Genomic DNA, 15,216 nt, shown 5'->3' with positions numbered 1-15,216 from the left:
CAAAATGTATGTCTGTTGTATAAATTACATACATTTTTTACAAGTATGCTCTTTTCCTTTGGCCATGCCATGATCTATGTGAGATCCCAATTCCTCACCAGGGACTGAACCCTCTGTTCATTTATCTACTCTTGTCAATGGTATGTATGTTCTTTTAGAACAGATACCATACAGTGTTTATTCTTTTCTTATACTTCTGGCTTCTAGGACCATGGAAAGTACTTAATAGGAATTCAAAGAATGCTAAAAGTGAATGAAAAATGCATTGAGTAAATATCTTTCCTCGAGTAAGGTTGTCCATTTTTCCCCATTCCAATACAACCGACTCAACTCCAAATTCTTCATAAAATTTTGCTTCACTCATATCACCAAGTAATTCAAGTCCTTTCACTCTTATCTAAAGTCAAGTCTATTTATTATTACTACCATACAACTGTATAGTGAGCAGCCTAAGGTAAATGAGTATTATCCTAATTAGATTACCAGATCTTTGAGGAAAGGTACCACATCTTATGGGCTTCCCAGGTGGTGCTAGTAGTAAAGAATTCACCTGGCAATATAGGAGACCTAAGAAATGCAGGTTTGATCCCTGGAAGAGGGCATGGCAACCCACTCCAATATTCTTGCCTGGAGAATCCCATTGAGACAAGAGCCTGATGGGCTACAATTCATAGCATCGCAAACAGACCAACACGACCGAAGCAACTTAGCATACACATACTATGTCTTATGCTTTATTTGTATCCATTCTGGGCTTTCTATTCTCTTGGACACAAATGTGGACTCAGTTACTGTTTGCTATAATGAATCATAAAAAAATAATTTTGTTCTTTTTGTAGGAAATTTGCTTGTGATTGTATTTGTGAGTTACTTTGGAGCCAAATTACACAGACCGAAGCTAATTGGAATTGGTTGCATTGTTATGGGAACTGGAAGTATTTTGACTGCTTTACCACATTTCTTCATGGGATAGTAAGTGGCTCTATGCTATCAATGATCATTTCCTTGTAAATTAATCATAGAATTTTATTTTTTATGTTTAAATAAGTATTCCCCTTAAGAAGAATGTCCACTAAGCATGTATAAAAATGGATTATATTTTCTATATAATAATTAACTCAGTTTTATCTACCGTGGCTCTCATTGATATTGAAATAGGAATAGCAATAAATCAGGTGCAGTTTCATAGAAAATAAATAAGCTTTTTGTAACTTTTTACTATAACATATATTTTATGTCTTTGCCTACAAGATTTTGATACTATTTAATAAGGCTTTATTTACTGACCTCAGGTCCAACTGCTCACCACTCAAAAATTAATACCTGAGAGACGATTGTCGGTAGAAAGGAAACTTTGCTTTTAATCAGAATGTCAACAATCTGGGGGAGAAGATGGACTCCTATCCCCCAAAAATCAATTCCCATGATTCTGTTTAGCCATTAAAGTTTTTGAAGGGAAAAGAGGAGAGATCTGTTAATCATTGAGATAGAGTGTCAAAGTCGTTACCATGCCCCACAGTGGGCAGGCTGTCAACCTCTTGTGATCTTTCTTTAGACGCTACATTGTTCACACCGTTTGTTCACTGAAGGGAAAGCTAGGAAAGAGATCTGGTCATCTATTAATTACTTAATAGATGATTACTTAATTGATTGATTGATTAATTACTTCTTCATTTTTACTTCTTTGATCTGCGGAAGGAATAGGCAGTTTAGGTAAGATATTGTGTGATCAAATCATTTGAAAGGTGTGCTTTGGCTAGAGATTGAGGAGCACAGGGGGTGCCTGATTAAAAGTTAGTTACAATGTAGTTTTGCTAAAGTGAAGAGACAAAGGGACCTCCTGCAGAGACCTCTTTCCTGCCAAAAGCTTCTCACAACTTCCCCACTCAACTCACTGCAGTATGGATTTTCCCACTACCATCTCAGTCTTCAACCTAAGTCTCTGTGTAGTTTTAATTAGAGTCAGATACTGATGACAAAAAAACAAAAATAGTGATGGCTTAAATAAGATAGGAGCTTATTTTTTACATAAAAAGTTAATGTAGCCAACCTAGGCTTTGACTGGCCTTGACTTCATGGTGTAAGTTGTGGCAATGTTGTTCCTTACAACAGGACAGAAGAAGGGAAGAAGAAGAAGAAACAGAACTCACACAGGCTGAGGCTTAAGGAATATCTTCAGAAGCATAACACTTCTACTGGCTTCAAGCTGGCCAGAACTTTGTTACAGCTCACATCTAGATATAAAGTTCTTGGGAAAAAATAGACTTTATTTCAGGCATATATTTCCCAGCTAAAGATCCTAGATTCTGTTACCATAGAAAGGGGAGAATAATGGATACTGAAAGCCAATGAGCAGTTTCTGCTAAAGATATGTTACTTACTTATTATCAAAGCCAACAACCATGCTTTTTTGTTATTAATTAATTACTATATTGATTTTCATAAGGTCTTTCTTCTTCCTGGTACTGTTCCTTCTTATTTCCATCATCTTATTCCCTCTTGATTTATTTCCTCCTTTTGGCTTTTCCATCATACCCTCCCTTTCCTTCTGCTTCTGATGCCATAGGGTCAGTCTTGCCTAAGTTCCCTTACCAATCTTCTGCACTTTACACTCTACGTGATTTCTGTCGAGTACATGCCTTAAATGCAACTATCACTGTACAGTGAGTTTATCTTATACTCAAGAGTTATATAATCAACCACCTCATGGGTATCTCCAGCCTAACATCCTACAAACATTTTCCACCCATATATTCAGAACTGAATTTATCTCTGTGCCAAAACCAGCTCAGATTTTTCACATTCACTCTTTCAGCAGTGATTCATTTATCCACAGAGAGATTCAAACCAAAGTCAAGGATCTCATCTTAGACTTATTCTTTGTTTCAGTACACATGACCAGTGGTCACCAAATCTTGCTTTTTCTACCTCCTACATGTCAAAGTTGTCCCTTTTTTCTTTCCCATCATCTCTGGCCTGGACTTTCTGCATCCCATCCCGACTTCATTGTAACTCACATTCAATACTACAGTATTCATTTTACTTTTTGTAATTTTTATTTTAAAAAAATTGTTTATTTGGCTGCAGTGGGTCTTATTGCAGCACATGGGATCTTTAATATTCATTGCAGTAGGCAGAATCTTTAGTTGCAATATGTGAAATCCAGTTCCTTGACCAAAGATCAAACCCAGGCCCCCTGCATTGAGAGCTTGGAGTCTTAACCACTGGACCAGCAAGGAAGTACTATGGTGTTCATCTTAAAAACAAAAATCCTATTATTTTACTCCTACTTAAAACTCCCAATATCCTAGAACAGTGTTTTTCAAAATTCAGATCCTGAAAAACTTGTCAATCAAGAAATCAATTCAGATTATTGAGAATGACAATTTTTTTTAATATGATAGAATAGAATAGAATAGAACAGAATAGAAGAAAACAGTTATTCTGTGAAACTTTCTTTTTGGTTTTATAAATGTGTGTGTGTGTGTGTGTGTGTGTGTGGATATGTATGTATTGTGATTGTGATGCAAAATATATTTCTCACTGTTGGTATAGTCAAAGTATTGAAAGTCTCTTGCCTAAAAATTAATATCTTGGTTCATTTGCATATACAGATAACTCATTGATTTGACCTTGACTGTCTTCCCAGTTTCATTTTACACGGCTTCCCATGGTTGAGGACCGCATTATAGGTCTGGAGTTTTCCACATGTGCCATAATAGGTCATACTTTTGTTCATAGTGTTTCTACAGCTTTGAGTGTTTTTCCTTCTTTGTCTACTTGTTAAACTCCTTTCTATCTGAAGTATTCTCTAATCCACACCCTTCTGAATATCCAAGCAAAGTTGATCATCTCTCTTTCCTTTACAACAACGCAGGACCTGATATATTAACATTTTTGTATCTTTCATCATATACGTTTATCTTAGGGGATGTAAGATATTTTTATAACAAAAGTTGTGTGTTTTATTTCTAGTGATTTGGAGTTGCACATAATGCCTGGCATACAGTAGGTTGCCCTTGGAACTCACAGGGTACCTCAGTATTTTTAATTTGCATTGTTTATTGAAGTATAATGGATGAATTATAATAGTAATAGGTGCATAACATAGAGATTTATTATTTTTATGGATTATACTCCACTTATAGTTATAAAATGCTGGCTCTATTCCCTGTGCTGTACATCACATCTTAATATCTTATTTCTTTTGTACCTAGTTGTTTGTACCTCTAATCCCTTTAACCTATTTACTCTCTCTTCCCCCAATCCTCTTCCCACTGGTAACCATTAATTTGTTCTCTGTATCTTTGAGTCTGTTTCTGCTTTGTTATATATGTTCTCTATATTTTTTTAGGTTCCACATATAAGTGAGAACATACAATCTTTGTCTTTCTCTGCCTGACTTATTTTACTAAGCACAATACCTTTACATCCATTCATGTATTTTTTTTTAATTTATTTTACTTTATTTTACTTTACAATACTGTATTGGTTTTGCCATACATTGGCATGGATCTGCCACGGGTGTATACGAGCTCCCAATCCTGAATCCCCCTCCCACCTCCCACCCCATATCATCTCTCTGCATCATCCCTGTGCACCAGCCCCAAGCATCCTGTATCCTGTATCGAACATAGACTGGCGCTTTGTTTCTACATGATAGTATACATGTTTGGATGCCATTCTCCCAAATCATCCCACCCTCTCCCTCTCCCTCAGAGTCCAAAAGTAGGTCCATCTCTGTTGTTCTAATTAAGTTCTTCCTTATCAAATTGAAATAGACTAGAACTTTTTAAACTAAGTTTTGAGGAGTCAGGCATATGATCTGTGTGTGTGTGTGTGTGTGTCCATGAAAGAAATTCAGGTAAACTATTGATAGAAAATGCAGGTGAATCAGTATGATTGCAAATTAAATTTGAACGTTTAGATTGTAACCATCTTTGAAGATAATTCAAAGGGATGAATAAATGCACTTAGCAATTATTTTAAAAACTTGAAACCAAGATATTTCATGCATTGACCAGAATATAAGAATTCTTAGGATGACAGTAATGTGATAATCCACCTTGCCTGGGGAGTATAGCATGATATGTCTTAGCGAACAATTCTATTTTACTTTTACCTATCATTTCTCCTAACATATAGGCTGGGAAACTGATAAAGAGTATCCTGATAATTTGGAGAAGAGAATGGTACAGTTAAAGGGGGAAATTCCTCTGCATTTCTGGGAAAAGTAAAACTATTCAGTAAATATAATGATGTTCTTACAGTTACAGGTATTCTAAAGACACCACTTTTAATCCATCAGAGAATTCAACATCAAATTTACCAACTTGTTCGATTAACCAAAGTTTGTTACCCAATAGAACATCATTGGAGGTAGTGGAAAAAGGTAAGAATTGAACTCACACTACTGAATATTACTGTCACAAATAAATATTCTAAAATTTAACAATTATATTACATCTATAAAAAACTATTATATTATCTGTTAGCAAAGTTTATTTAAAAACAACAGGGAAAACATTTTCATGTATGTAAGACAAAATTCATTGTTAATATATAAAAAGCTTTTAGAAGCAATAAGAAAAAAGAAATATTTTGATATGAAATTGGCAAAGAAAATAGGCAACTAATGTAAAAGAAGAGGATGTGGCATGCATATATTTAAATGTAATTTTACTCTTTATGAAAAATGCAAATTATTACACAAATTAAAGATTATTTACCTACTAAAACACAAATGGCTTTTATTATAGTACTAAAGATTTTGCTACCTATTAGATAGGAAAAGATTAAAAATAAAAAGAAATGAGGTAGAGGGGAAAGCCACATTTTATGTATTATAGAGAGTGTATAAATTAATCTTTTGGAGGTTAATTTTTAAGATGGTAAAGGGCAAAAATATGTATATCTGCTTAAATCAGCGATTGTACTTTTATTGCTTTATCTTAAAGGAAATAATCAGGAATATACAGAAGGATTTATTTATCATTATAATCATGGCATCCCATGGCACTCCACTACTCTTGCCTGGGAAATCCCATGACAGTAGAGCCTAGTGGGCTACAGTCCATGGGGTTGCAAAAGACTCAGACATGACTCAGCAGCTAAACACAACAAACAAGGAAAGAGATTGATTAAAGAAATGATGAAACTTATTCAGCATACTATGATGCAGTCATTAAAATCCTGCTATAAGAACATAAAGAATATTATGCATATTTTTGTGTTCACTAAAAATGTGAAAGATATAAGCAAACATCAGAAGTGGCTCTCTGTGTGATGGGATTACAGATCATTTTACTTGTTTTCTTTGTGTTTCTCTATATTGTCAAATTCTGTAATGTGACGATAAATCATTCTTATAATTAGAAAAGAACAAAACACTTTAAATGGAATAATTAAAGAGTTACGTTAGTTGAGTTTTTAATAGGAATGCTAAGATTAATGTTTAAAATAAAGCATCTTCTTGTCTATGTAGGTTGGGAAAAGGATTCTGGGTCATATATGTGGATATACGTTCTCATGGGTAATATGCTTCGTGGAATTGGGGAAACCCCTATTGGCCCCCTGGGGATTTCTTACATCGATGATTTTGCTGAAGAAGGACATTCTTCTTTGTATTTAGGTAATGTACAGAAAACAGTAGATTTTATGGTTACTTTTCCTGGGTGTAACTTGCAATAACACTGCTCCTCAACTCATTCTTTTATTTAATGAAAAAGTTATTTGGAGAAATATATTAAGTAGCATTACTTTTAAAAATTTAATAAGAACCATGTATTATTGGCATTTGATAAAAATGTTTTATAATGTTTTTAGGTAATTTGCTTGCAGTAACAATGATTGGTCCAATCATTGGCTTTGTACTGGTATCTCAGTTTTCTAAAATGTATGTGGATATTGGATACGTGGATCTGAGTAAGTACTCTCAGAACAAGGTAACATGGTAATGCCTTTGAAGTACATGACAGCATTCTTCCAAATAAGTGAATTCATTCTTTCAGTGGCTTTTTGCAGACTAATCATCAAAAGTTACAAACAGGAAATGTGTTAATATCTATAATAAAAATAAAATACATGTCCTGTCGACATCAAGTGGTGCCAGGAGTAAGGAATCCGCCTGCCAGTGCAGGAGATGTAAGAGATGCTGGTTCAATCCTTGGGTCAAGAAGATCCCTTGGAGTAAGAAATGGCAACCCACTCCAGTGTTCTTGCCTGGAAAACTCCATAGACAGAGGAGCCTGGGGACCTACAGTCCATGGGGCCACAGAGTCTGCCACAGTTAAGCACACGCATAGCTATCTAAATCAGGCTTTTACAGCTAAGCACAAAATAAGAAAATTTAAGAACCTTAAGATGACTTCATCCAAAATATTGCAAATTAATTGCAGATCTCTCAGTAGGTCTTCTGATGTCACTTACCTGCATTTCTTAGAAAACCCTCTCTATCTACATAGTTTAAAGTCTCTCCTAAAATGTGGCTCCTCTTCAGAGAAGCCTTACTTCACCATGTTCTACTGGCACCAAAAGTTAAACACCCCTGTTAATCACCAAGAGCAGGTCTTTACTGTAGTCTTTATCACAATGAGCCACAAATATTCGTACACCGATATGCCATCTCTTTTAGAACATAAAAATATAGTGTCTGCATTGACATATAATAAGCAATAAGCATTTGGAAATAAGCAAATCAGATTTTCAAATCAGATTTGCACCAGGGCTACATAGAGTGGACTTCACAGCAGTCCAATGATAACCACAGTCTTGCAAGTATTTTAATATAAAACTAAAATGTGGACTTGATGGAATATGTTATGTCTTCTATTTTGGATGTGTGAATCATAGTCTATGTTTCTATTCATTCACTTCCAGGTTCATCATTGTTTTTACCACCAGGAACCTAGGAATAAATGGTTATTAAAATCTTTGGAATTATAGTTTTGTAACCTCTTTTCTATAGTCAGAAATTACTATGCATAGTGTTTTAGACACATGGTAATCCCATTTCTACCACTGCATGTCAAGACTTTATTACGTCTTCGCTTAGTCAGTCATGGGTGTGATGTAAACACAATATGAAGCGCAATGGCGAGCTCCGATGCCAAAGGAGCCAACAAGATAACAAGTGAATAAAGAGTGTTAAGTCTGATGGTTAAACTTGTAAGAACTGGTGGTGGTGAACTACCCTCTGAACACACTTGAAAATGAATTTATTACTCAGGCTCAACCTATCCTTTTCATGCAGAAATCAGGATCTAGCATTGACAAAATCTACTGATTGGTTTTTAAGAAAATCTAGAAATCCAGACTTTCATGTAGAATCTTCCAATTTTTATGATAGTGTGTGAGCCAAGGAGAACACTTCAGAAGGCTGTGTCTAGACAGGTTATGATCTCTAGTTCTTTTGTGTAGACCGGGGATAGAGCGCAAAAAAAAATGTTACCAAAGTGACATTTCTGACAGATGATGAATAAGTACTTGGCATATAGATGGAGTCTCTGATTTTACCAATCATTTCTAAAGTCTACCAGAGTTGCTGATTATGAAATAATATGAACATGCAAATCAATTTTAACCTCAGATCTATGCATAGTTTAAAACCACTTCAATAAATAGAATGAATAATTTACTTCTCTATATCAATTCAATGTTTTCTCATGTTAAAGAGTTTTTCTTAAAGATCAAAGAGTAACAACACCATTCTTGTGCTTCAAATTTCTAGGGTGTGTTTGTGTGTGTGATACTTCCTTATTAGAATTTTTACTTTATACTCACTGAAACAGTTCATTTATACTTGTTTAGATATAGCACATGGACCTCCCTGGTGCTCAGAAGGTAAAGAATCTGCCTGCTATGCGAGAGACCCTTGGGTCTCTTTGGTTTGATCCTTGGGTCAGAAAGATCCCCTGGAGAAGGCAACCCACTCTGATATTGTTGCCTGAAAAATTCCATGGACAGAGCAGCCTGGCAGGCTACAGTCCATGGGATCGCAAAGAGTCAGGCACAGCTGAGTGGCTAACACACAGAAATATAGCACATACATATCACTCACACAGCTTTAAGGGAAAATATTATTGAAATAAAATGGTTAAATTTTCCCTAAAATTTTGAGTTCAGATTTTGAAGTCAGAGTTTCAGTATGTATATATCTTCACCATTATCATCCTCTGTGCTGTCAAAGAGTTGGAAATGCAGGTTCTAGTAGCGGGGCAGGAACCTTACTGTTAGCTCTGGGACTTTCTTGCAGACTGCTGTAAGTTTCATTGCTGGTGATTTCTTGACCTCAGAAGATGATGCCAATATAAGTTTTCAGACAGTGAGGATTCATGCCTTCCGTATTGCTATTGTTGTGATGCTCAGTCATGTCCAACGCTGTGATCCCATAAACTTCAGCCCACCAATTTCCTGTGTCCATAAAATTTTCTAGGTAGGAATACTGGAGTGGGCTGCCATTTTCTACTCCAGGGGATCTTCCCAACCCAGGAATGGAACCTGCCATCTCTTGTGTCTCCTGCACTGGCAGTTGGATTCTTTCCACTGAGCCACCAAGGAATTCCAAAGTTGGCCCTTAAATAGTTTGCAGGCTTTAATTGTTCCATAAGGACAGATGTTCAGTCATGTCAACACAAAAGCCACCAAGTTCACACAGTCTCCATCAATGACAACAGTGTCGTGACTGATTCCTAGACAAGAGCAATTGTAAGATGTCCTTAAACATTAGACTTACCCTTATTTCAAAATTGAAAATGTGTGAAAAAAAGAAAACATTGTCTCAGAATGGATGAAACATCATTTACTTTCTCCATCTATGAAGTACAGCAATTATTACCAATATTTCCCAGAAATTCTTGCACTTCAAAATGATTTTTGACTGGCTTTTTCTAATTCTCTATTTTAGGCACTATCAGAATAACTCCTAAGGACTCTCGTTGGGTTGGTGCTTGGTGGCTTGGTTTCCTTGCGGCTGGACTAATATCCATTATTTCTTCCATACCATTCTTTTTCTTGCCCAAAACTTTGGATAAACCAAATAAGGAAAAAAAAGCTTCTGTATCCTCAATATCTTTGCCTATGAAAAATGAAGAAAAGAGTCAAATGGCTAGTTTGACCAAGACTGGGCAAAATGTTACTGACACTATAACTGGTAAGTATTTCACATTTATAGTCAGTTTGGAGTTGTTAATCCCAGTGAAAGAGAGAGGTAAATATTCAAAAATAACATCACACTCAAACCATCTAAAGTGAATGTTCTTCTGTACTAAATTTGGCTGGGTTAGTCTTCTAAGATTCCTACTAAAAAACTTCATAATATTTTCTGAACATGTATCAGCTCTGTAGAGAAGAGGATTAGGCTGTGGTCTTTAGCAGGGAGAAACCAGTTAAAGTTTAAAAAACTATCTATTATTAGTAAACCTAAAAGTATGTAGTCATTTCCAAATTATATAGTACAAATTATGAGTTAAAAGGACTCTCTCTCTTTTTCTTTCTTGCTTTCTCTCTCGCTTCCTTCCTTCCTTTCTCTCTTTTCCTTCTTTCCCTTCTTTACTTCCCTCCCTTCCTTCCTTTCTTTTGCTTCGCGAATGGTACCAGGAATCATATTATGCCCTGATAATAGAATATTGCCTCTGTTTTTCAAGTATTTAAATACAGTGAGGTTGTAACAAGAATATAGGCAGCAGCCATATAGTGCCTATAGAAGGAATTCTGAGTGCCTATAAATTGGGCAACTTTATACTTAGGTGGAGACATGGAGTATGCAGAAGGAAATTAGATCAAGTTTCTTTCTAGATAATTAGAATAAGATGGTCTTCTTGGTACTTATATAGAAAACATTGCTTACCTAAATATTCAAAAATGAAGTAGAAACGAGTAGTAGCAAAGAGGATTGGAGTCAGTCATATAAAGAAGAATCCTCCATACTAGAAGATAGTGACTTTCCTTTCCAACATAAGCTGCCAAAGACTAATAGAGAACAATTTAGGAGCACTAATCTGTTATTGATCCAGCAGCAGTCAGAGCAAGATGATTGAAACAATGAGATGCTAACAGTGCAGTTTTCAGATCACGCAGCAATGGTGGAGCAGGAAGAGTCAAAGCAGAGCAACACCTGAGCCCTTGGCAACCTTTCAAGTTAAAGCTGAAGTGACCTTAGAGGTTGGTGGAGCCCAAGTGCTCCCTCTCATTAGTTCTTCCACCTACTCCTTTTATTGTTACTTTCTCCTCCCCATCGCTCTGATCTGAAAGCAGTGGTGTTACTTGTATGGGCTCATGAGAGATTTAATTTTTCGACTACATTGGTAACTTGAAATTGGCCAAGTGGGAGAAGTTACCACCACTTACTACCAAAATTGGGAAATACTCAAATCAGGCATTGTGCTCCCAAGAATCCGTTGTTAAACATTTACCAGCACATCACTGAAGAGGTTTTTGAAATTAATATACACAATAAAAATAGCATCCCATTGGATTTTTGTCCAATTTATGCTATTTTCATACTGCAGCAAATTAAACCCATTAAAAGTAGTTGATTATTTAAACCTGTAAAGAACGTGGTTGACTGCAAGCCCAGAAAGAATGGAGAGGATAATGAAAATACAAAATTAGAACAATTGTTAACATCATCTGTATTATCAACTGTGTTTGCAAGATAGTGACCAATATGAGATAGCAAAGAGGTTCCTCATATGTGCTACTAGGAACAGGTGAAATAACTAAGAAGTTTTAGTCAGAAAAATTACTTATCTAATTTGAACAGAAATAAGACTAATTGATTAGAAAGAAATAAAGCCTTCAGTTCATTAAAGAAACAATTTGTAAACATGGAGAATCAACCAAAAATGGAGCAATTTCTTTCTGAAATAATCAGCTTAATGTCACTTGCATTGTTTATTGATCGAGTTATTGAGGTCACATAATGAATCATGATTATGCAGAAGTACAAATGATGTCCAAGTTCTTAGTCACCTCAAAAATTCAATGATTTGCAGAACCTATATGTCTTACTTCTTTTGATCAAATATCACAACTCACATAGAATGCATCACAAGTCAATGGTTCTTCCTGACTGGGGAGTCCCATGAGCAAAGTTTAGCATTTTGACCTAATAATTTTAAATATTATTTATTCCTGCTATATATTTCCATACATCTTCTTCTTCCCTCTTCTAAGTCCTTTGCCCTAATCTTTTTTCTTATTATCATAAGCAGATGGAGCTATTTCTTAATTACCATTGGATAGAAGGTTTGATTCTGACCATGCTTGATGGAAACCTTTAGAGTTCTACAGCACAAGATCTTTCAAAGTGCATACCATCCATCTCTCCAGAACGACATCTTGTTCAGTCTTGCTAGACTTTGATACTTCCCACTGTTTTCCTAAGTAGTTCTTTTCACTTTACCTCCCATTGCAGCTGGTTAACCTGGTGATCACAGACTGAAATCACATAATTCTTGCTAGGTATAGAAATTATGGATTTGTTACACTCCTGTCTATAGGCATGGGGTTTTTGCCTACTGTTGTCAAAATGTCATTTGAGACACAATATCTCTTTAATAAAGGTGATTGCTAATACTGCCAGAATTATTGAGGCAGTATTTTATGGTAGACACTATATACCAGAAAAAGAGTTTTGAGTCCTGGTACTAAATTAAACTTACATTTTAAACCTTAGTATTCTATTTTTGTGAGCTTTGGGTTTATACTATTTTTAAGGTAAATTTCTACTTACTAATTATATTATTAATATAATCATTATATTATTAAATGCTAATAAATAAGAGACATTTCATTAGCTTTTATTCCTTCAGTGCCTAGCATATTACCTGGTACCCAATCAAAACCCAAACATTTGTTAAATAAATGAATAAATGAACTAACATGTATGCAGTTCTATGGTAGAGTGCTATTAGTCAAATACGAAGTGAATAAGCAACTTGCTACAACAAACAGCATGTATGCTTGATCCTATTTGGGAATAAAATGAACAAAATAAGTAGTTCATTTTATTTAGTTTATTCATAAAAATATGAATGTACATAAGGAAAGAATGGAAGCAATATATTTTAAGAAAACTGCTGGCAGTGGAACTGCAGAGTATTCTGACTTTTTGTGCTATATATTTATGGAATTTTAAGTCATATAAATTATATTTACCAGATTAAGATATTTATGTATATTTAAGCTGCATTATATTTTCTTTCTTTTGATGTTTTTATAGGTTTCCTCCAGTCCTTGAAAAGCATCCTTACCAATCCCTTGTATGTTTTAACATTATTTTTGACACTGCTACAAGCCAGCAGCCACATTGGTTCTGTTACTTATGTGTTCAAATACGTAGAGCAGCAGTATGGCAATTCAGCATCTGAGACGAGCATTTTGCTTGGTAAGACCCATTGTTTATGTTTGCTGTATAAACGACAAACTACCGAGTAAATGAGTTCCAAGTTATATTTTGTTGTGAAGGCAATTTCCTGTTTTATTAAACACAGTTTTCTTTCTTTCAAATTTTATCAGATCCATCCATTTTGTGATATTACCATTGTTCTACCTTTGAAGTTGCATCTCATGTTATTTTTTATAATATTATTCCTTTATTTACTGGCTCTGCTGGGTCACTGTTGCAAGGACTTTCTCTAGTTGCGGTGAGCAGGGGCTACTCTTCACTGCAGTGTGTGGGCTTCTCATTGCGGTGACTTCTCTTGTTGTGGAGCACAGGTTCTGTGGCGTGCAGGCTTCAGTAGTTGCAGCAGACAGGCTCAGTAGCTGTGGTTCCTGGGCTCCAGAGCACAGGCTCAAATGTTGTGGGGTCAGCTCAGTCCAGTCATTCAGTCGTGCCTGACGCTTTGCGACCCCATGAATCGCAGCACGTCAGGCCTCCCCGTCGATTACCAACTCCTGGAGTTTGTTCAAACTCGCCTCCATCGGGTTGGTGATGCCGTCCAGCCATCTCATCCTCTGTCGTCCCCTTCTCCTCCTGCCCCCAATCACTCCCAGCATCAGAGTCTTTTCCAATGACTCAACTCTTCACATGAGGTGGCCAAAGTTTTGGAATTTCAGCTTTAGTGTCAGTCCTTCCAATGAACACCCAGGACTGATCTCCTTTAGAATGGACTGGTTGGATCTCCTCGCAGTCCAAGGGACTCTAAAGAGTCTTCTCCAACACCACAGTTCAAAAGCATCAATTCTTCAGCTCTCAGCTTTCTTCACAGTCCAACTCTCACATCCATGCATGACCACAGGGAAAACCGTAGCCTTGACTAGATGGACCTTTGTTGGCAAAGTAATGTCTCTGCTTTTAGGTTGATCATAACATTTCTTCCAAGGAGTAAGAGTCTTTTAATTTCATGACTGCAATCACCATCTGCAGTGATTTTGGAGCCCAAAAAAATAAAGTCTGACACTGTTTCCACTGTTTCCCCATCTATTTCCCATGAAGTGATGGGACCAGATGCTATGATCTTCGTTTTCTAAATGTTGAGCTTTAAGCCAACTTTTTCACTCTCGTTTTTCACTTTTATCAAGAGGCTTTTTAGTTCCTCTTCACTTTCTTCCATAACAGTGGTGTCATCTTCATATCTGAGGTTATTGCTATTTCTCCTGGCAATCTTGATTCCAGCTTGTACTTCTTCCAGCCCAGCCTTTCTCATGATGTACTCTGCATATAAGTTAAATAAGCAGGGTGACAATATACAGCCTTGACGTACTCCTTTCCCTATTTGGGACCAGTCTGTTGTTCCATGTTCAGTTCTAACTTTTGCTTCCTGACCTGCATACAGGTTTCTCAAGAGGCAAGTCAGGTGGTCTGGTATTCCCATCTCTTTCAGAATTTTCCACAGTTTATTGTGATCCACACAGTCAAAGGCTTTGGCATAGTCAATAAAGCAGAAGAAGATATTTTTCTGAAACTCTTCCTTTTTCCATGATCCAGCAGATGTTGGCAATCGTAGTTGTTCCATGGCATGTGGAATTTCCCTGGGCCAGGGATTGAGCCTCTATCTCCTACACTGGCAGGTGGATGCTTTACCACTGAGCCACCAGGGAGGCCTTCAAGTAATTTTGGAGGAAGTGAATTCCTGAAGGAAAAGTTACATGTGAATGTGAATATCCATGTAGCTACAATATCTGTATAACTGGATCTTACAATCTAGTGCTGAGATCATGAGGCAAATCCTTTCCTAATGTGACTGTTATACTCCCATCATTCATGAACTT

General features: G+C 36.2%; 1 protein-coding gene across 1 annotated transcript in view; it reads left to right on the top strand.

The window, feature by feature from the left end:
- LOC102191590 (solute carrier organic anion transporter family member 1B3) overlaps positions 1-15,216 on the top strand; it is a 75,719-nt gene that overhangs the window by 42,190 nt on the left and 18,313 nt on the right. The window contains exons 4-9 of the mRNA XM_005680797.3: positions 840-972; positions 5,271-5,392; positions 6,485-6,631; positions 6,826-6,924; positions 9,905-10,150; positions 13,223-13,387. Of these exons, the coding sequence (XP_005680854.1) occupies positions 840-972; positions 5,271-5,392; positions 6,485-6,631; positions 6,826-6,924; positions 9,905-10,150; positions 13,223-13,387 (912 nt within the window). The remainder of the gene's footprint in view (positions 1-839; positions 973-5,270; positions 5,393-6,484; positions 6,632-6,825; positions 6,925-9,904; positions 10,151-13,222; positions 13,388-15,216) is intronic.

The sequence above is a fragment of the Capra hircus genome, chromosome 5, assembly GCF_001704415.2.
Source record: "Capra hircus breed San Clemente chromosome 5, ASM170441v1, whole genome shotgun sequence".
Lineage (NCBI taxonomy): Eukaryota > Metazoa > Chordata > Mammalia > Artiodactyla > Bovidae > Capra > Capra hircus.
The sequence above is the reverse complement of the archived record's forward strand: the minus strand, read 5'-3'. Positions and strand labels throughout refer to the sequence as shown.